The sequence below is a fragment of the Delphinapterus leucas genome, chromosome 9 (genome assembly GCF_059928025.1).
Source record: "Delphinapterus leucas isolate spDelLeu-1000000601 "Yukka" chromosome 9, BTC_Dleu_Yukka2, whole genome shotgun sequence".
Classification (NCBI taxonomy): Eukaryota; Metazoa; Chordata; class Mammalia; order Artiodactyla; family Monodontidae; genus Delphinapterus; species Delphinapterus leucas.
Window position 1 is genome coordinate 74,345,224 of NC_143137.1, and position 21,835 is coordinate 74,367,058.

Genomic DNA, 21,835 nt, shown 5'->3' on the forward strand with positions numbered 1-21,835 from the left:
GAAAAGCTAGCCCTCAACACCTGTTAAGGGTCTCATAGTAACATGTTAAGAGAGTCTAGTCCTGGAACATGATTTAACTGGTGTAACATCTTTACCAGGGCACACCTCTGAGTTCACACAATGGAACCTGAAGACTTGAGAACCAGTCTGGATAAATTTCTAAATTACTAAACCATGCAGCCATGTTTACACTATTTAATGATTCCTAACAGGTTAAAAATTAAAATGCTGTTTAATATAACTTCATAGGTTTCATTTTCTAAACTTCTTCAAATAAGGAGGGAACTCTATATACTACTATACATAAAATGGATAACTACTGAGAACCTACTGTGTAACACAGGGAACTCAATGCTCTGTGGTTACCTAAATGGGAAGGAAATCTAAAAAAGAGTGGTTATATGTATACGTATAACTGATTCACTTTGCTGTACAGCAGAAACTAACACAACATTGTAAAGCAACTATATTCCAATTAAAAAAAAAAAAGGGAACGCTATAATCAAATCCCAAACACAACCGGTTGAGACCTATTCAGTAACTATGAAGTATTTTAAGTGAAGATAATAGAGACAATTGCTTTTTGAACCCTAAATTATTATTTTTAATTAATGTGGACTCTCAAATGCTTTATCTCTCCAAATGCTTTATCTCTCCAATGCAAATGACAGTACACTCTGCTATCGAGGCTGAAATGTGACAGTGCATGAAAAGCATGAGCAGAATGCCTGCACAAGGTAAGAACTCAGCAAAAATCACCCATTCTTTGCCTTTTACCCAGATCTCACTTGGTCTTCTGAACAACAGGCTAATAAATTAACATCTGCGAGCAAGTTTCCTCAATAATTTTCCCACACAGAAGTTCACCTCTGGGACTTCCCTGGTGGCGCATTGATTAAGAATCCACCTGCCAAAGCAGGGGACACGGGTTCGACCCCTGGCCCGGGAAGATCCCACATGCTGCGGAGCAACTAAGCCTGTGCGCCACAACTACTGAGCCTGCGCTCTAGAGCCCTCAAGCCACAACTACTGAGCCCATGCGCCACAATTGCTGAAGCCCACGCGCCTAGAGCCCATTCTCCCCAACTACTGAGCCCACGCACTGCAACTACTGAAGCCCACATGCTCTAGGGCCCACGTGCCACAACTACAGAGCCTGTGTGCTGCAACAGCTGAAGCCTGTGCGCCTAGAGCCCATGCTCCGCAACAAGAGAAGACACTGCAATGAGAAGCCCGCGCACTGCAACAAAAGAGTAGCCCCCACTCGCCACAACTAGAGAAAGCCTGCACGCAGCAACGAAGATGCAGCGCAGCCCAAAAAAAAAAAAAAGGTTCATCTCTGTGTTGTTTACAATAGAAAAGATGGAAAATAACCACCATGTTCAAAAATCAGGGGATGATAAATCCATGGAATGGGGTACCATGAACCCCTACAAATGTTGTAGGAGGTACTGTTAACACTGAAAATATATTAAGTGAAAAGAACAGACCGCAAAATAAAATGGTCATTTTTTTTTTACACATTTTACAAAAAATATACACGCAAGAAAAATAACCTAGAGAGTAACAAACACTAAAGTGTTAATAATGAGTTATTTATAAGTGGTTTCATTCTGGACATCTTTTTTATTCTGGAATTTTAAAAAGTTATTAAGTCTTTATATTCAAGTTAATCCAAAATGTCAGATAAACTTTTAAAATTTGCAAAGTATAATCCACAGTAATGACAACTCACTACCAAATCTACCACCCTTTTTTTTTTTTTTTCCGGTACGTGGGCCTCTCACTATTGTGGCCTCTCCCATTGCAGAGCACAGGCTCCGGACGCGCAGGCTCAGCGGCCATGGCTCACGGGCCCAGCCGCTCTGCGGCATGTGGGATCTTCCCGGACCGGGGCACGAACCCGCGTCCCCTGCATCGGCAGGCGGACTCTCAACCACTGTGCCAGCAGAGAAGCCCTTACCACCCTTTTGACACTTACAAATATAGAAATAGAATTCACCCAATTTCTACGCAGTATCCACATAAAATTTCCTTATATTCTGATTTTTACAACATAAAATAACAAACTAATTTAAAATCTACCTTATTCCATCACCACCGAAAACTCAAGTAGTTTTCACTTTTTTATATGCCTCCTGGTCCTGCTTCACATATGGACATACTATTTAAAGCTATGCCATTGAGTTAAGTATGCAAAATTACATTTCATCTAAGCAGCAATAAGAAGTTCTATTTTAAACAAGTGCACAAAGAAGAAACCCAACACGAAATATTCATGGATCACCTTTTAAAGCTCCTTCCACTTCCCTCAGATAGGGTTTCACAGGAACACTTCACAAACCCATAACTGCAAATATACAATTTTTTTGGACTTTTAAATTTTTTAAACTGAATATAGTTGATTTACAATGTTGTGTTAGTGTCAGGTATACAGCAAAGTGATTCACTTCATATATACTTTTTTCAGATTATTTTTCCCTTGTCTATATACAAACTGATAGCTAAATGATCTATTTCTATTCCTTGTCAATTAAAAATGCTTATGTTTTCTATGTGTATTGCAGGTAAAAATTATTATCTCCATCTTGGGAACAGATACCCAAAAAGCATAATATACTGTATATGTACGTACACGTACACACACACACACACACACACACACACACACTTCTTCCCCTATTAACAAGGGATTCATCAAGACACGTTTTATTTTTGAATGGGTTCTGCACACTGACATCTTTCTGAACTAATGCTTTTAAATAAATACCCCTACACTGGGCTCATTGCAGTAGGCAAAAGACATGTATTATGCTGTTCACCAAAACCAACTTGACAAGGCTACAGTTAAATTAGGTTACCACATGATCTGGGCATGTGCAGATGGTTTCTTTGGAAGTAGAGACAATAACTTAATAACTATTTTAAAAAGTGGTGTGCATGTACATCTGTATCTTTCAGTATTTAGGGATCTATTCCCAGGATGAAGAAAATCACTTTGATGTATGATAGACATAGAACATATTAAGCCTTTTTTATTGACAAAGGAGAGAAAAATACCATTCAGCTCTCTGTTCACATGTTGACAATCATGGGCTTTGTGGCATGTTACTGTGAGATCCTCCCTGAGGGAAACTGAAGGAGCTTTATTTAACCAGCTCTCCAAGTGGTCCTAGAGACTTAAAAATCCACGGCCAAAGGCACCTTGAACACTGTAACAGCTGATCAGGGTAGCTCTAAAGCACAATGAGGGAAGGTACTAACAAGCCCCATGGCTTCTTATGAATACCAAGAACAAGGAATACTACACCAAGAATGTGCTACAAGTCCTCTGGGGCCTTCTTAATGCTCTTTGAAACCAGAGCTGTCTTCCAGGGCCTCACCTGACACTTTCTCAAAAATCAATCTACCCGGCCCTTCCCCAAATCACATAGTAGCTCTGAAGCCACTGGAAGGGCTGGAGCCAGGCTACAATTCCACATAAGAATTTTATGTTCCCTAAAGACAAGAAATATAAGATGTTCACAATCCTGTAGCAGCCACACAGAAGGTTAGTCATTCGCTGGCAGAGTCACTTTTATTCTCTTAACAAACATGCCCACTCAAGTCTGTGACACACTTAGAAAATGGAGATTAACTACACTGCTTCTCCATTCCTCAGAGAGGAAGAGGCAGATAGCCAGGAAAAACGGTGAGTGGAAATTAGTATTTCAGCATTTTAAAAAACCGCATTTCTAAATGTGGCAAAATTCATCACTGGACTGTGTTCATCGGGTACTCAATGTGGCAGGTTCTCCCCACCTTCCCTAAAGTTATTTCTAGACCTAACTAACCTGACGTATCACCTCTTAAATAAGTCTCCAAAATTCTAACTCTTTAAAGATCCAGAAAAACTCAACTCCCATGCTATTTCTGCTTCCTGAACTGGTACCAATATGAACGTGTCCAATCAAAAAAAGCTGTCACCGTTATCTTCAGATACAATTGTTCAACAAGGAATTTCTCCAACGTATCAACCCAACTTGTAGATTCATCAAGAAGAACAAACTAAAGGAAACCTGGCCACCTTACACGCTTCCTGACCCGGAAAGGGTGTAGACAGAGTCCTGTGAAAGACACACCATAAAGAAAATGGTGGAAGGTTCAAGTGAATGATTAGACATGGCAAAGGAGAGGAGTTTTAAATGACTGAAAGCAAGATATGACAACAGGCACGTGAGGGGAATGAGATAGTTGACAAGACAGAGAATCTTGGAAAGTTGGGGTCTTTGAGATTCCTAGTATCATGCTTTTGGTGATACAAGACAATTGGTTGTTCATTAAGACTCAGTTCCTTGGGCCTCCATGAGAAGTATTTCCCAAGAGAATTCTATCTAAGGAAAAGATGACACGGGAGAAGAATCAGAGGCCCAGGGTAAGTGCAGGTCTTAGTTAATGAGAATAAAATCAGATCCTTTTTACCTGTAAAGCAGGATCCCACATAGGGAAAAAATGAGAAGATGACTTTTACTAGAAAGAATGCTAGGAAGCATGAGAGAACGAGTTCATGGTTGATGTGAAAACTGATGGAGTTATGTCCAACTTCTGGACACTGAGCGGGGAAAAACCTTTCTGCGAAGTTGACAACATGCTGCAGTTATAACCACATCTTTTTTTTTTTTCCCTATAGAGGTGCAAAAAAAAAAAAAAAAAATTCCATAGCAGATCTCTTTTTCTCTAACACTTTCACCAAAAGTTATATATCTTAGTATGGCTATTGGCTTCTTGGGGCTTCATCTGCTTCAAGATCTTCTAGAACTTACAGCAGTCACCCCATTTATAATTTGGGTTTGATTGCTCAGTGGTATTTCTCAGAGGAGTGATAATATACCCCATGAGAAGGAATTTGGAAAATACCACTAAGAGCATCAAACGCAGAGGTTCTACATTAAAGTTTGAGGAGCTGAAGAAAATAAGCAACAGGACAGAGCAGAAACGTACCAACAGAGAAATCTAAACTGCTGAAAATTATCAACTACATCAGCTTTGAGAAGGAATATGAGGGTGTAAGAGTCTCTAGTTAAATGGTTCCCGAGTATTAGATTCTGTTCTCATCCACACTGACCTCTCTTCCTAACTTCTGTATACTTGATTTGTCATTTGAATTCATCTCTCAAGATACGGCCACAAACTCTTCGCCACTACCACCGCCAGGTTCACGTTTATTGTAGACACTCAACACTGTTCCCTTCTGCCATCCAAGTGATGTCTGACTTCGCTGGACCAAGTAGCACAGAGGACCATGCCACATGCCCTACCCCTGTCCTTTTATAAACGTCACTCATATAACCATGGCATCAAATAAGCATCTAATGCGTAAAATTCACAACTGAGCCTAACTCGCATCAACTCAGCGGTTTGACCGTGTGAATAAAAATCATGAATTTCACTCAGATGTTTGTGTTTTCTTATCTCTACAATTTCCATCAAGAAAATTTAGCCCGAAGTAACAGAAATAGCCCAAAATGGTTTGTTTAGGATGTTGATTTTAAGGAAGCATGAGCTAGAAGTCTAGAATCAGTTTTTATCTCCTATTTAAGGATGTCCATGTTTCCACTTCCTGTCTTTAGATGATGCCCAAGTACTTCTCAGTTCTTTAAAATGCCTCAAAGTTTAGCTTATTTCCTAAATTTACATCCTAAGAACTATGACTGTGAAAGCAATATTTCATTCACTATAAATTCTTCCCTATGTCTAGTTTATCCTGGATTGTAAAACAAGTATATAAAATCTATGTCATCAATTCTGAACACTCCTTTTGGCATATACACTGGGAGAATTCATGTTTAAAAATAAAATAAAATAATGCTCAGAACTTCAAGGACAGGAACTGGGAGACTATATCATCCAAGGGCCCTTCTTGGTCTGCCAGCTTTATCAGACTAACAGAGACTCATAGGAAATGAAGAAGAGAAGATTTTCAAGTTAACAAAATGTGTAAGATCAGAAGATATTAAAAAGGAAGCTAAGACGTTAAGGCAGAAACCACATGTACTGCAGGGAAAGCCAGACGATTTTCAGATAATAATGCCCAGAGTGTTTCTGTAGACTGTACATAATGGAAGGAGCCTATTATAGCCATGTTCTTTTTCCTTAAGCTGAAAACTTCTTACAAAATTTTCTTCTTTAGGTTTTCGGATGTCAGGTGCTTGGGAGGGTGGCTCTTTCCTGAAACTCACCAGCAACGTAGCTGGAACATTTTTATTGTCCATGTTTGTGTACATTTAACAGCTGTAAGTCTGACTGAATTATCAAGACGTTTTTACTTCTATACACATTGTCTTCCTATGTTCCTTTAATATGAAAACTCACTAGTGTTTTCTTCCAGGGTAGAATTTTAGGTATTATTTTTTTAGATGACAGGACCTTTCTCTTGATTAACCTGAGACTAAGAAATAAACTTTTAAAATGAGGATTTTTTTTTTTTAAAGATAGCAACATACAGGGCTTCCCTGGTGGTGCAGTGGTTGAGAGTCCGCCCGCCTGCCAATGCAGGGGACATGGGTTCGTGCCCCGGTCCGGGAGGATCCCACATGCCACAGAGCGGCTGGGCCCGCGAGCCATGGCCACTGAGCCTGCGCGTCCGGAGCCTGTGCTCCGCAACGGGAGAGGCCACAACAGTGAGAGGCCCGCGTACGGCAAAAAAAAAAAAAAAAGATAGCAACGTACAAAACCCTGAAGTTTGAGTAAAAGGAGGTGAATATACAGGGCAGTACAGTAAACTCTATTGCGGGAAACTGCTGCCCCCTTTCCAGTGCCCCCTAATTACGCAAACCTTTTGAAGAGCACTTTAACAAGTCTGCATTACAGACGTCACTTTTGCTTTCCTTTAATGCATTTAAGGGTCATGCTAGATGATAACTGTTACTTGACTGATGTATGCAAACATCTCCCTTCCTACACGGTGTTAACAGCTAGGTAACAGAGTTTTCATACCAAAGCCAACAGGAATAACTACATTGTGAAGAGGTGAAGCACAACAGTCCCTTCATAAATGGCTTATACAAAGAACAGAGGAATTTTAGAACTTAGATATTGTCTAGTCCAGCACTCAATTTGGCCAAGGTCATCGTGTTGGAGGAACTAAGAATCAAGGTCCACGTTCTCAGTTCAAAGACGGTTTCACTATTCCAGGCCGATCAGCCATCAATTAAGACGTGAATTTTTCTCCTCTACCCTTTATTCTCATTCCCACTCTAGCACCTTACCTCAGTTTACTCAGTCTTTTAGCTTGGAGATTTTTTCTAACAAGATTACCTCAACCATATACATAGCCAACACTTTGCTGTCCACCCTCCTTTTTAGAGGCTTTCTTGAATTTAACTTTCATGGTATAAACCATTCAGTATTTCCACCTCACTGTCCTCTCATCTCCCTACTGCCCTCTTATCATGGGTGCTGCCCAAGACTCCATCTTCCACTACGCTCTTCAATCGACAACCTGGACTGGTTCCCATAACTCTAGCCCTGACCTTTCTGAGTTCCAGATTCGCGCCTCCAGGTGTTTCCCGAATATTTTTACATCCTTATGTCCTCAAACTCAGTGTGTGCAAAATTACGTCATCTCTCCTTCCATGCATTTTACTCAGTTTCCTAAGAGTATCCTCACTTTTCCATTCGGTTATCTGACTCCTCCTCTACATGTACCTGTCCTACTGATTTTTGTTTTGTTTTGTTTTTGCGGTACATGGGCCTCTCACTGTTGTGGCCTCTTCCGTTGCGGAGCACAGGCTCCGGACACACAGGCTCAGCGGCCATGGCTCACGGGCGCAGCTGCTCCGCAGCATGTGGGATCTTCCCGGACCGGGGCACGAACCCGTGTCCCCTGCATCGGCAGGCGGACTCTCAACCACTGCGCCGCCAGGGAAGCCCTGTCCTACTGATTTTTAAAAACTTCTTTATGCTCCTTTTTGAACTTTTTCTTTTGGTTCCCCCCAAAACCTCCAGAAACTATAATAGGTTTTCATCAGCCTCTCAACCAGTCTCCCCATCTCCAACTCATCTTCTTGTTTCTTAAATGTCTGCTTCATCATGTTAATCTGTTGTTCAAAAAGTCTTTCACTTTTCTCTATTAGGTGCTTCCTCTGTAACCAGATGGGTCTACTATTTTCCCACTGTATTTTCCCATTCCTCTGCCTGCACACAATAAATCCTACAGCTAGAGTACACATCCTTTGTCACCTGTTCACATCCTGATTGCCTTCAATGATGGTTCAAGCCCCGTCTCTTCACTGAAGCTCTCTGCTACGGTTCTTGGACTTACTATCTATACACCATGATTTCTGATGCTCAACTGCCAGCTGTTTCATAGGTTAACTTTTTTTTTTTTTTTTTTGCGGTACGCGGGCCTCTCACTGCTGTGGCCTCTCCCGTTGCGGAGCACAGGCTCCGGACGCGCAGGCTCAGCGGCCATGGCTCACGGGCCCAGCCGCTCCGCGGCATGTGGGATCTTCCCGGACCGGGGCACGAACCCGTGTCCCCTGCATCGGCAGGCGGACTCTCAACCACTGCGCCACCGGGGAAGCCCTATAGGTTAACTTTTTAATGTGCCTATCTTCCTGGTATAGCTGTAGGAACCACATCTTACCTGTCTGCTGCTTCTGAAACTTACCTACTAACTGTATTACGTTATCAAAAAATGAGGTGTAGTAGTTAAGAGAACATGATTAGGAAGCAGAAAATTCTAAGTTTAGATCCTGGCTTTGTTCCTTTCTAGATGGGTGACTATGGGCAAGTTACTTAACCTCTAGAAGCTTTCATGTCTGTAAAACAGAGATAACGCCACTTATTTCACAGGGCTGTTGTAAAGTGTAACGTGTGTGTGTGTGTATGTGTGTGTATGTACACACACATACACACACACACACACACACACAATGTTTAACATAGTATTTGGTCTGTAGTGAGTGTTTTTTTTTAAACAGATGGCTGTTAACAATTTTGCACCTAATAGGCACTCCTCTTCGGTCAATATTTTAAACTGCAAAGGTCATGTTAAATATTTTTTCATAACACGCTGTCAAGATTTCATTTCATGTGAAGTTTTATACCACTGAGCACTGTATTTAGCCAAAAGTTACTTTTCTAAGCTACATTACAGAAGAGTAGGAAAAACAACTTTTAACTTTCAAGCTGTGCCCAGATGCCAAGACTCAGTGTACGAACTGTGTAAGATCAGTTTCATTCCACATATATAACCCAAGCCAGCATGACTTTCAGCAAGCACCGCTTAAAGAATGCAGTTAAAGAAGAACTCAAGAATCTTTGGTAAGGCTAGAAAAGTTTCCAGAAAGCCCAGCCAATGGATAAAGATTTTGTGAGATAGGATTGCTAGAGCCTGTCAAAAACCGGAGCTCCATGATTAGAGACCATGGCCCGCTTTTTCTAGGAAGAAGGGGATAAGCTTTCCTTCAACCAACAAGTCAATTACTGACTCTAATTAATGGCTTTAAAAGACATAATGAAAATGTTGCAATCTACTACATTTAAAAACTGAGGACTTGATCTTTTGTTGGTTGAGGTGATCTTTTTTTCCTAATGAAACATACAGTCTTTTCTCCCTTGTGCAGCAGGTCACAACTTTCCCTAGGTTAAGTTATACTGTATTAAAAAAAAAAAAATCCTCCACTAAGGTTCCAGGAACTTTCCACCAAGAGCATCTATGATCTTGCAGGAGAGGCTGCATCAGAGAACAAGTTAATGCCACTGACTCCTTTTGCCTTGACGTGGGCCTCCCACAGTGATGAGCAGCCATAGGGCAAGTGTCTCTCTACACCACTACCCAGACTGACGCCCTTCAAAGACCCCTCATTATCTCTGCACCCCTGGGCAGGGAAATCACATGGCCTTACCGCAGACGTTAGACGACAAAGAATTTCATCGCTGCTCTCTTCTGAGTCTTCAATTTTCTGATGAGATCTTTGAAAAACAAAGAATAAATTACTCTTCAGCTTTGGTTGTTCAAGTTTATTCACCAAGTGATGGGGAATACATGGTAAATAATAGCATTATTGCTTAATACATTAGTGAAAGTGCCCATGCGAGTAACACGGTGACAATAATGCCATAGGATCACAGCTCTGTTGCAGCCCAACTCTTCCTTCGAAATCAATTAGCAAGAACGTCTTTCCCATACATCAGTTAAATCCTGAGGGCTGCGTACTGCTCTCCAAATGATACCACAGAATAATCCTGACACACCAGATTTACAAACACGGGCATGCACAGAGCACAAGTGGATGGCGAATATAACGTAAAGTACTGACATTCCCGCTCAGTCTAAATGAAATCCAGATTCCAAAAATATGAAACATGAATTTTCCACTACATCTGAGTTTCAGCCCAAACAGATTTATTATGAAATGGTATATTAGAAGCCTAATACTGTGATAGGAATTACGTTCAATACAATAGCAGAAGCACTTTGGTCTTTTTTATGAGACCATAGCCCAGTTGAGAAGAAAATTATGCATGTGTTAAATAACTAAGGAGACATACAACATAATACACAGTATGAGATCAGTGTGTTTAGAAAAATCATCTTTCTAATGTAATTCATGAAAAATTTTCACCGCACGAATGTACATGCTAACATAAAAAATTATCTACTTCAGGCAAATCTTATAAAATTACATTTTTTTTCCTGACTTGGTCAAAAGAAAAAAACATTGACTAATGCCAAGTGAATAAATGTAATTGTCTCCCAGGTCTATTTCCACAGGCAATTCCTTTCAACACCTGTGGACTGGGGGAGATTGGTGGTAATTGCCTTGCAGAGTGGCGGTATGGCACTGGCAGTCCAGTGATTGATTTCAGTCTCGGGAACTGCAGTGGGCCAGCTGGAGCACGAGCCTCGCGGGGCAGGAGGGCTTCTCCTGGCTCCTAAGACAGCTAGGAAGATGCTCTTTAAGAAAAGAAAAGCCAGTCGAATCAATTCTGGCACTGGCTTCCTGTTTCTGTAAATGTTATTAAACCCCTTCAAAAGAAAAAAAAAATCCCACCCTTCAAGTCAGAGCAATGAATTACAAACTACTGCCTTTACAAGAATTGCATGTTCTGGATATGAAACAGTGGGCATGTTGTCAAATAATTTCATTCCTAGCGCAGCAAAGCATCTGAAACATGACCTTGATAATGAACATTTCAAACAATGAGCCTTATTATTAAAATGATCTATTCACAAGGTTTCCACACACACGAAGTTACACTGAGAAGAGATCTGCAACCCTTTATAACATAAGCCACCAAACTAGGTTTATAAGATTATGCCGAGGTGACAAACAGATCTGAGGGGAAATTAGGAGCCAAGAGCATTAGACACAAGAGCACCAAACAAGGGCTTCAACGTCCCGTCTGTGTCTGTGTTGAAGTGCAAGCTGGTCGTGCCCACTCATGCCTCTCAGCCCCCAGCAGCACCTGAAGGATGAGTTAACGTGCATGACGTATTTTGCATTAGCACAGATTCTGTCATGAATGTGTTTTCAACAAACTGCTGAAAGGAACTCAAAACTCCAAGGGAAGCTCTTGTGTATGTCACTGATCGTGGCTATTTGATGAGTAATGGCCAAGCTGTTGCTAGCTCAGTGACAAATAATTTGTCTCTGTTCAAGCAAAACTATCTTTCATCACGCTTCCAACACAAAACACGCCTTGGCAGAAACGTTTCTAAAGGAAATACATGTAAGACAGACAGGGTGATGCTCTCCCGAGAGCTGTCCCACAGCCCGTGTCCCATTTTTATCCCCTCAATCACCGTAATTTATACCCAGAGCTCCCAAGTCCTTCTCTAGCCCCTGAATCTTCCCCGAGCTCACCCTGTGTTTCCATCTAAGTTCAATGTGGCTCTAAGTGGCCATTCCAGAACATCTTCACCCACATGGGAATCTCACAGGCTCCTCAAACTCGACGTAACTTCCACTGACATCCTCTTGCCTCCTGCCCTCACCGGTTCTGCCAGCGCCTGTCACCACTCAGCTTTATGTCACCCTGCGGCCCTTCCCCACCTCCGGCACTCACTCCCACCGCTTTCCAGTCACCAGATCCTCCTCTGCTCTGCTCTCCTACTTTCCTCTCCACGAGCCGTGCTGACAGGCCCTCACCTCCACAACTTATTTTAACCACCTTCTAACCAACTTGTCTCTGCCTCTCCTCCTGTACCCCATCTCCTAGAGATGCCGGGATTCTCCTTCTAAAACCCTGATCTGGTCCTGCTTTTCTCCAGACTCACACCTTCAGGGATTCTCCCACTGCCTGCTCGAGAATTCAGAAAGACTCTTCCTTTCCGCTAGGGAGTCCCAGGTCGGCCCTGCACCAGCAGGTACCTGCATGGCACCTGGCGTAGAGAAGGGACGTGGGAGCAGGACTGAGGGGGACAGGCAAGCAGTGGGAGAGCTTGAAAGGGGGGAAGGAAGAGAGAAGGGTGATGCTCCCCGACTCCCCTTCCTGCCTCACCACTGTGGCCCCTCCCCGGCTTAATGCCCAAAGGCCCAGAAGTACCAGACTCTCTTTCCCCAGTAAACGTATTTTTACAAAATGAGATAAATTCTGATTATTTTATGATATAAATACACATCAGTGCAACTCAGTGAAGACAACGTCCTCACCTGTCAGATCAAAACAGTAACGAAACAGGTGGGGCAAAAGGGAGAATAAAGGAAAGAATCAGCTGTAATACATAGTACACCATTTTACATAAGTGACTCGAGCGTCCGTGGATTTTGGTATCCGTGGGGGTCCTGGAACCAATCCCCCACGGATACCAAGGGAGGACTGTACTTGCATATTTGCCCCAGTGTTACCAAAGGGGGCTGTGCTGCTCAGTGAAGAAGAGACGAAGAGAGACTCTGGTTGGAGAAGGGGACAGAGAAACCCTGGCTGGACTCAGCCACCAATGGCAGTGACAGGTTGACATAAGAAAGAGAAGAAAAAAGGAAGTGGCCCCAGGAAGGAAGACCCATCTTTGAGGGTTTGTGCCAGCAGGAAGCTCTGGCACAACGGGGGTCCCCTTTGTGAATTCTCACGGCTGCTTCTCAAGGTCTCTGCTTGCCAACAGCCCAAGCCTGACCCTGTAACCCTCCAAGGCAAGTGCCGGATCCTAGTACTGTGAATCCTAGTGTGTCGAATCCTAATGCCTAGTCTTTGTAAATGCACGAGGTCTGCAATATCTAAGGGTGCCGTTGTGAGGACACAGGAACGGCAAAAGCCTCTGGTCCTCTGCCCTTGTCCCTCTAACCATCAAACAGGACACATGATCATTCTACTCAACCCCCACCGAAACCAAAACCAACCCCTGCCCTCCCTACAGGCTTCCCCCGCTTAACTACAGGCAACTCCATCCTTCCAGTTGGAAGTAATCCTTGAGCCCAACAGCCCGCCGCCCGCTTTACAGTCTACGCTGTGTCCATCCCCAAATCCTATCAGCTCTGCCTTCAAGGGATATCTCCCTTTTGACCATTTCTCACCACCTCTACTCCAACTGCTGTTGCTCCAGCCACGGGATCTCTCACCTCGGCCCAGGAGCCAGAGTGGTCTTGTTCATATGTAAGTTAGATCATGTCCCCCCTCTGCTCAAAATCCTCAACTGACTCCCTGTCTTTCTCAGTATAAAGCCAAAGCCTCTACAGGGGCTGACATCTCTCACTTCTCTACTCCATTCCAGTCACTCCTGCTTTGCCTTAATGCTTCTGTCTTGGGCCTTGCCCTGACGGTCCCCTTATCCTAGAACACTTCCCTCACATTGCACACTGCTTCTTCCCTCACATCCTTCAAGTCTCTGTCAACCTCCTGAAGAGGCCTTTCCTGACCCGTATCTCTATCGCTCATTTCCTACTTTATTTATCTGCATAAAGTTTTCCACCATTAACTAACATAAATCTGTTTGTTTATGAAATTGCCTGTCCTCTCCCCTCCTAGACTATAGGCTCCACGGGAGTAGAGATTTCTGTCCGTTTTGTTCCTGCTTCCATCCCCAACACTTAGAACACAACACAGTCCATAGGAAGCATTCAATAAATCTTCACTGAATAAATTGAGGACCTTAAACTTCAGGGAATGCTCTGCTATCAGCCACCATCCCCGGACGACCACAGCACAAGACATTAGCTTGTTCTCTGCAGTCAGTTCAACTGAAGGACCCTGCTTATACTCGAGCTATTTCCCTCAGCTATTCCATCAGCCTCCCAGCTCCCTGTAGCAGTCCCTCCTCTCAGTGACCTCCCTGTCTCTAAAATCCAACATGAATGACTTTCTTATACCAAACTCTAAAGAGCTGTTAACTTTGAAAATATCTTAAATAAAATAACAGCAACCAATGGTCACCCTCACTTCCTCATCTTCCCCTAAGAAATAATTAGTACAGTCTTAGTGACAGTTTCCAACCTGGCCAACTGTTTGACAATCATTTACACAATTCATACTGCATCAGAAAAGCAGCAGGAAATTCCCCACCGCAAAAGGTCTCCCAACACAAACTCTCAGCTCTGAGAGGGCTAAACAGTCACGTAGGGTTGATTTCCCAAAAAAAAGCCTTAGGAAGTAGCACACAAGAGCCATTATCTGGGCGGTAGAATTCATTTTATACCAGTCAGGTCCAGTATAATTTCTAGAAACTTGGGTTTAGCTGGTATTCCTGCAGGGGTTCCCAAAATTCTCTTAGCAAAAATTCCTTCATGAGAATTATGTAATGAGTTTGAGATTATTCCAATGACGTTTTTCAAAATAAAGCTTACCATAAATCTTCTATATGAGAGATAGAACCCACACTCCTTAATCAGGTTTTGACCAAAATATTTGTGACTCAAGATTCAAAAGCAACTAGTATCATCTTGTAATTGGAAAATCCTGCGTCCTTTTCAACAGTGGAAGAGGTTTCCTGGGATTTCAGGATGGAAAACTGGAAGCATTTCTTATAGAAATATTACCTAAATAATATCATTTTGCATTTGTATATTGATGTAACTTTAAAAATGCACAAGTTCTATCTATCTATATCTACGTCTCAATATTGAATGGCATATTCACTGAGTTGCCAAGAGCTACCACTCCACACATAACATGGTTCCTGAAGGAAAATGTGTTAAATGTGTCCAACAGCCATAAAATAGACAAACATTTGGAGTCTAGTGGTTCAAGAGGTGTAGACCATGCATAACTGGCATGTGCTAAGCCAGGTGAGGTGTCGCACATGACCTTCCAGGCACACGTGAGCCAGCACGACCCCAGGCCCAGGCATGTTGCACATGACAGAGGACACGGACAATCAGTTTTCATGTAAGTTGCTACTACTGCCATCCCTGGGGCTGTCATTTGTTTCTGAGTGTTTCCTACATACACCCTTACATCAACCTTCGCCTTAAACAGAGAATATTCTAGACTGAGATTTCATGAAGGTGGGGCGCACGCGTGTCTCCAAATCAGGAAGAGGATGTCCCTGGGGAATTTGGGGCAGGCCTGTCCACCACCTCCCACCCTGAGCCAGGCTGACGCTGCCCTGCCCCGCCCTGCTGGGTCTGGAGGGACCTGAGGAAAACACAATTTTTAGTGTGAACCTCAGACTACCCCTGCTAAAGGCTGGTGAACTTCTAGGGCATGGAATAAACCAGAACCAAGACAAACTCTACAGGAATCTTTCAAACACGATCCCACGACAAACAGGAGATGGACAGCACACACATATACAAAAAAAGAAAAAAGCACATAATACTTAGTGGGCTTAGCAAAATCCATCTTTAAGATATTCTGCCAACACAAGTGAGAGTCGCTTAGCCTGATCTGTGATTCAGGGGCATCTTGGGAGAAGTAATATCCAAGGTGAGGTTCTGATGGAAAAGGAGTGGCCCTGGAACTCAGCAGGACGAGCAGCACAGGGAAGTGGGGAACGGCAAGAGATAAAGCCGAGGACAGAACAGTCAGGGCCTGTCTATTGCTGCTATAGAGTTTTGGTTTTATGCTGAAGGCCATGAACTTTGGCTGTAAAGTGAACACGATGGAAGGAGAAGTACCTAGAAGAAGATATAAAATCAAAGGTAGGTTTGCTTTCGTCCTCTTAAGATCGAGAGAACCATTTGTTTGAGAAAGGAGAACAGCCAACAGAGTGAGGAACTGAGAAAGCAGGCATGGGAAGTGTCCAAGGAGGGGTAGGACCCATAGCCCAGGTAGAAGGATGAGTCTGGAGCAGAAGGAGGGACTCTTCCTCCACCATGCTGGGAAGAAATGATGATAAGTCAGCTGACAATGCCAGAATCCACGATCTCTTGGACAACCCAGAGTCCATTCCACACTTGCTGAATGTCAGGCAAGGAAAAGTATTAGGGACTTTCTCTATCAGAATTACCTCCTGGGCCAGATTTTTAAAAATTTTTCCCTAAGAAATCATTGCCACAAAAGAGAATGTTCCTCAAGGGACCCAGAGTCAGTCTCTACTGAAACCAACACCTACTGACCCCAAGGGGATAAGAAGGTGTCATATCTGACACTCAAGTACTGTCCCACCTACATTTTCCCATAATATGTATAACCGGACAGATCTGTTTTGCTTAACAAAGCAAATTCCTATTACGAAAAGAAAAAGTGGGATGGTCGAAGAAGGAGAGTCGGATTTTTTTGAGATCACTGACATCATGAATACAAACACCTGTTCAACCTTCTCAAGAGAAGATAATTTTTCATAGCATCAGTCTATCAGTTATGCTTATAGAGGAAATTTACCAAACAGTAGTAAATTGTGAATGTGACAGGTTTTATTAAGGTCCAGGGTATACAGTGACACATTCATCTAAAATTGAATAAAGTTAGTCATTACTAGTATCTCTTTCACATTTTATATTGAAGATTTGAGAACTAATGCTTCATATTTAATTAAACAGCTACATTTCGAATGCTGGCACAAGCATGCCTAAAAGTTCGATTGTTGTTAAAATTCCTGTACTGTTCCTAAATTGATGTGCTCTCAAAAAGATGAGCTGTCTCTTCCCACACCTGGAATAAGTCTGGTCTGTAAACAATGGAAATTTTGGAGGACTTAGCGTTTCCTTCGGAGAGGGGGTGATGAGTAATAACAAAGACTGAGACAAGCTGGGTTCACAGCATTTTTTATACAAAACGATTTAAAGTGATAAATGAACATTTTCTTCACCTGATTCTAATACAAAACTTATGCCAAGTTCCATCATGAAAAGTTTTTTGAGAAATACTCAAAACATGTTTGTGTACTCATCCAGTCTCTCCTCCTTTCCAAGGTTCATAAAATGAGAACCTAATTAGGAAAAGTGAGGAATACAAAGGTTTGGGACACAGGAATGACAAACGTGAAGTTGATCTCCCCAGTTAGAGGCTGTTAATCTAGCACCATTGCAGAAATTAAGGATGCCAATGGATTTCTCACGTTGCTTGTACATGTCAGGTAGAAAGGGACACGTTAGGCAGGATAAGGAGAATCAAGGGAGCAGAGGTGACAGGGTAGTTGGTGGTGGTACTATTATTGTATATAAGGTCCTAAGAGAAGGCAGGAACCTGAATTTTGGGAGTCATCACTGTGGAGCTCATATTAAATACGTGACTGGGTAAGGGTACATCCAGAGTGAGAAGAGAAAAAGATGTCTGAAGACTGAGCTCCAGGACACTCCCTGTTTAAGGGTTAATGTTTCCAAACGTAGGTTTTATTATTATGCATGTGTGGTGAGGCCAACAGATCAGGAGATGACTGCCACTGAAAAGACAGGTCAATATGGAGAGAATTAACATCTCCGCAATACTGAATCTTCCAATCCATGAACATGGATAGATCCTCTACTTACTTCAATTTGATTTTTTAAATCAGGCTTATGAAGTGTCTGACATACAACTTTTACACATGTTCTTGGATTTATACCTAAGTATTTCATAATGCTTTTTGTGCCAGTACAGAGAAATACATTTTTTTTATACTGACCTTGTAGCCTGTGATCTTGCTAAACCCACTTATCAGGCCTAGTAGGTTTTTTGTAGATTCCTTGGGATTTTCTATGTATATAATTATGTCATCTGCAAAGAGAGATGGCTTTATTTTTTTTCCTTCTAATCTTCATACACTTTCTTTCTTTTTCTTGCCTTACTTGCACTGGCTAGTATTGCAAAGAAGTGATAAGAGGCAATGTATTAGCCTTGTTCCCAATCTTAGTGGGAAAACATTCAGTCTTTTGCTATTAAGTATGATGTATGATGTAAGCTGTAAGTTTTATGTAAGGTTTTATCAGATTGGAGAAATTCCCTTATAGTCCTACTTTTCTGAGAATTTATATCATGAATGGATGTTGAGTTTTTTTCAAATGATTTTTCTGCATCTATGGAGTTTCTCGTATAGTTTTTTCTTTTTTGGACTGAATCTGGTGAATTACATTGTCTGATTTTTAGATGTTGAATCATCCTTGTATTTCTGGGATAAATATCATTTTATGATATATTATCATTTTTATATATGGCCAGATCCAATTCAGTAATATCTGATAAGACTTTTGTGTTTCCATTCATTTTCTTTTTCTGAACTTTGTCATAATACAGCTGGCCTCATAAAAGGCCTTACATAACTTACACATCTGTTACAGGGCTAAGCACAGCACTTTACACAAACCTGATCATCAGTAAATGCTGTTATGTAAGTTACTCAGTAGAGACTAGGCCCTCTTCCTTACCTGAAAATTAAGAGGAGCAAATTCAATTATCTAGGAAATCCCTTCCAGATATAAATGCTTATGAAGCTAAATTTACAGAATTTCAGAAGTGTCAGCCAAGTGGCAATAGGTACCATGCTCAATAAAATCTTTATGTTCTGAAAAAATTCATCTGGCTTCTTTACGTAGTATTTTGAGACTCTGATTTAATTAACTTTCACGTTTCCTATCACTTAACGGAGTTTTCTGTAAGGCTAACTTTATAGAACAGTAGATTTCAACCTTGGTATGCATTAGCCTCACATTTAGAACTTTACAAAAAGTACTGATACCCATGTCTCATCTCTCTACTCCAATCCTGATTCAGCAGATCTCAGGTTATACCTGTTTATTTTTTAAAGTATCATGGTTGAGAACCAGTGCCATGAAGATCACTTCCAAATTCACCTTCTGCCTTCAATTCATGTTACTGCCTGCCACCAAGTACAGAGGCCTGCCCTTTTGGCAAGTTACACAAGCTGTCTTGCCTCAGTTTCCGCATCACAACTCCAAACTACTGCTGTGAGCATTAAATGAGTCATATGTAAAGTGCTCAGACTAGTGCTTTGCATGTGGTAAGTACATGTGAGTGTTAATATTACTGCTATTTTTTGTATTATTGTCACTGCCAGGGCAGCTTAGGCCAAGTGACCAAGCCATTTGTTCCCTATTTTTAAGTGGGGGACGCCTTTAACATAGAAATAGATCACAGACCCATAAACTCTGTACCTGTTGAGCAAATTATATGACAAAAACATCACTGTGAATTCAAATAAATTGTATTTTACTTATTTCGGCAGCATCTATATACAGTTAAGTCATTCTTTCTATTCAATACAAAGACAATGCTTAGCTTCCCTATAGATGTGCAGACCCCTGCAATCGATCTCAGCCTCGCCCCCGCCCCCCCCCCCCGCCGCTGCTTGTGACCCACTGCTCCAGCCACATCAAGCTGCCTTGTACCCTCTCAACACGCCACCCGTCTTCCTAACTTCCTGCCCTACACACTGTACCATCTACCTCAAGTGCCCTTCTGCTTCTCTACCTAGAGCATGGAGTCATGAATGTTAACAAATTCATCTCAATCCTCTGGGCTGAGCTTTTCCTAGAGTTGCTTAGTGAGGAATGGAAGGTGAGCCACACCATCCAATTAAGTACTCTGCTCATTAACAGTAACAACGAACAGGTGTGGGGTTTTTGGTTTTGTGTGTGTGTGTGTGTGTTTAACACATAGGCTGGAGTCAGGGAAGGTCAGGGTGGGATGCAATGAGAGCGAGAGCTGTTTCAGCAGAGGTCAGGCGACTGAATGGGGTGTCTGTGGAAGCCGCAGCCACACCTCAGGAGCAGCAGAATGCCAGCTGATGCTGACATTGCAGGCGGACGCATCAGCTAGGACCACTGGGCACTGATCAAGCCGAGAGACACAGACCCAACCGACAGTAGGCTCCACAGTAACAGCGCACCCCAGTCACACTTCAGGGGTCACTAGGCAAGATCAGTGCGGATGGGAAAGGGCGAACCTGACAGGCAAGCCTGGTCTGCTAGGGTCAAGGGCCCACACCACTCACCATATCCCCAGGGGCTGTCTTGCTGAGGAGCAAGGAGAGGGCGCAGAGAGACTGAACCTTTTTACCAAAATATGCTCAACAGCTAACAAGGAAACCTTTTAAATTTCCTTATTAGAGTCATTTTACTGGATTAGGCTAAAATTATGGGGCTTCTCTTTTCCTTCTTTCTGGCTGTCCAGCAGGACAGAAGCTCATGTGGACAACACAACACTTAGAGAAAAATGAAGAAGTTACCTTTTCCTTTCCCTGCCTGATTGCAGCATAAGTTAAATTTTAGCAATCTTCCATGACTCTTTTAACAGCAGCATAAGTGTTAACTGCCCTGTACTTGGCAGAATATAGTTTTATGTATCAAGGTTCACAGACTCTGTTATTCAGAGTACCACCACTCCCACCCCTGGGCAAGCTGGGAGGGCTGTAATACAGGGACTTGAATTAAAACAGCCAAGCTCCCGCACAGCCTAAATTCTCCAAGTCAGTGTTAGACAGAAGCATGTCTTACTCGTCCTGGAGGAATTATTAGGCTGCCTTTCCCTACAATGTTACTTCAGCGTTCCTAACTGCCCCACCCCAATAAAAAAGAGTTAGGAAAAAGGACATTCTGGATGATTTGATTTGCCTTTCAGTTTGAATAAGATACCACGATTGTTCTTTCTTCCCCCAGAGACAGTACCCTTGACAACAAATGCACTCACTTTTTTCAAAGTATCCATTCAGTTTGGATAGAAAAGTCATTTTGTATAGCATAGGAATTTTGTTTCTTCACATTAGCCTAGAAACCTGCATTAGCTCCATTTTCCTTCCTGCTTTAAACATTTTATTTTAAATGGGAAAAAAATCTATGTTTCTTTTTTCTTTTTAAAAATGAATCTTTACAGAACGGTGTTTACATAGAGACATGAAGTAGTTTCCTCACATAATTTTAAAGGGGTTTAGAGTGAAGATGGCAAATTAGAACGACCCCAGTGTAGAACGGCCCAGGCAGACTTCAAAAAGGTTATTAAAAGAACCACAGGACCAGGTTTTCAGCTTGTGAACGGACAATGTAAGTTAATCAGTCAAGAGGATTTTAGAGGGCATTTTTGGTAGAATAGGTAAAAATGAACGGATAATACAGTGGAATGAATACCGTAGGACTAAGAATGACATAGAAGAGTGGAAAAAAAATTGAAACAAACAGCAAGAGCAGTAGGTTACTAAAAGTTAGGGCTGATCATAGACTGCACGTATCACGGAAGTTCTGTGGTCAAGGTAGGACTTGGACTCCCCCTTGAGGGGTGGGTAGAACTTGACAAGGAAAGAGCAGAACTTCACAAGGCCATGAGGGAATAAACGGGTGTGGGCTAGAATGAATGGAGATCACCAGATTAGAGCAGAAGTTATGATGGGATCGTATGTGTTGAACCTTAGGAAGGGCTGTGACAACCCAACTGGCAGAGGACAATGTCCCTAGACATCTTTTCTCTGACCACAGTTTACTCCAAGTCTGGATAACCTAAACTTGAGCTTTCAAAAATTTGGCCCAAAACATTGTATCAGAGCTTC

At 42.2% G+C, this 21,835-nt stretch overlaps 1 protein-coding gene across 5 annotated transcripts in view; it reads right to left on the reverse strand.

The window, feature by feature from the left end:
- RAPGEF5 (Rap guanine nucleotide exchange factor 5) overlaps nucleotides 1-21,835 on the reverse strand; it is a 219,965-nt gene that overhangs the window by 147,599 nt on the left and 50,531 nt on the right. For all 5 annotated transcript variants that reach the window (XM_089917710.1, XM_089917709.1, XM_022587925.3 and 2 more), the window contains exon 6: nucleotides 9,891-9,957. In XM_089917710.1, coding sequence (XP_089773836.1) covers nucleotides 9,891-9,957 — 67 coding nt within the window. The remainder of the gene's footprint in view (nucleotides 1-9,890; nucleotides 9,958-21,835) is intronic.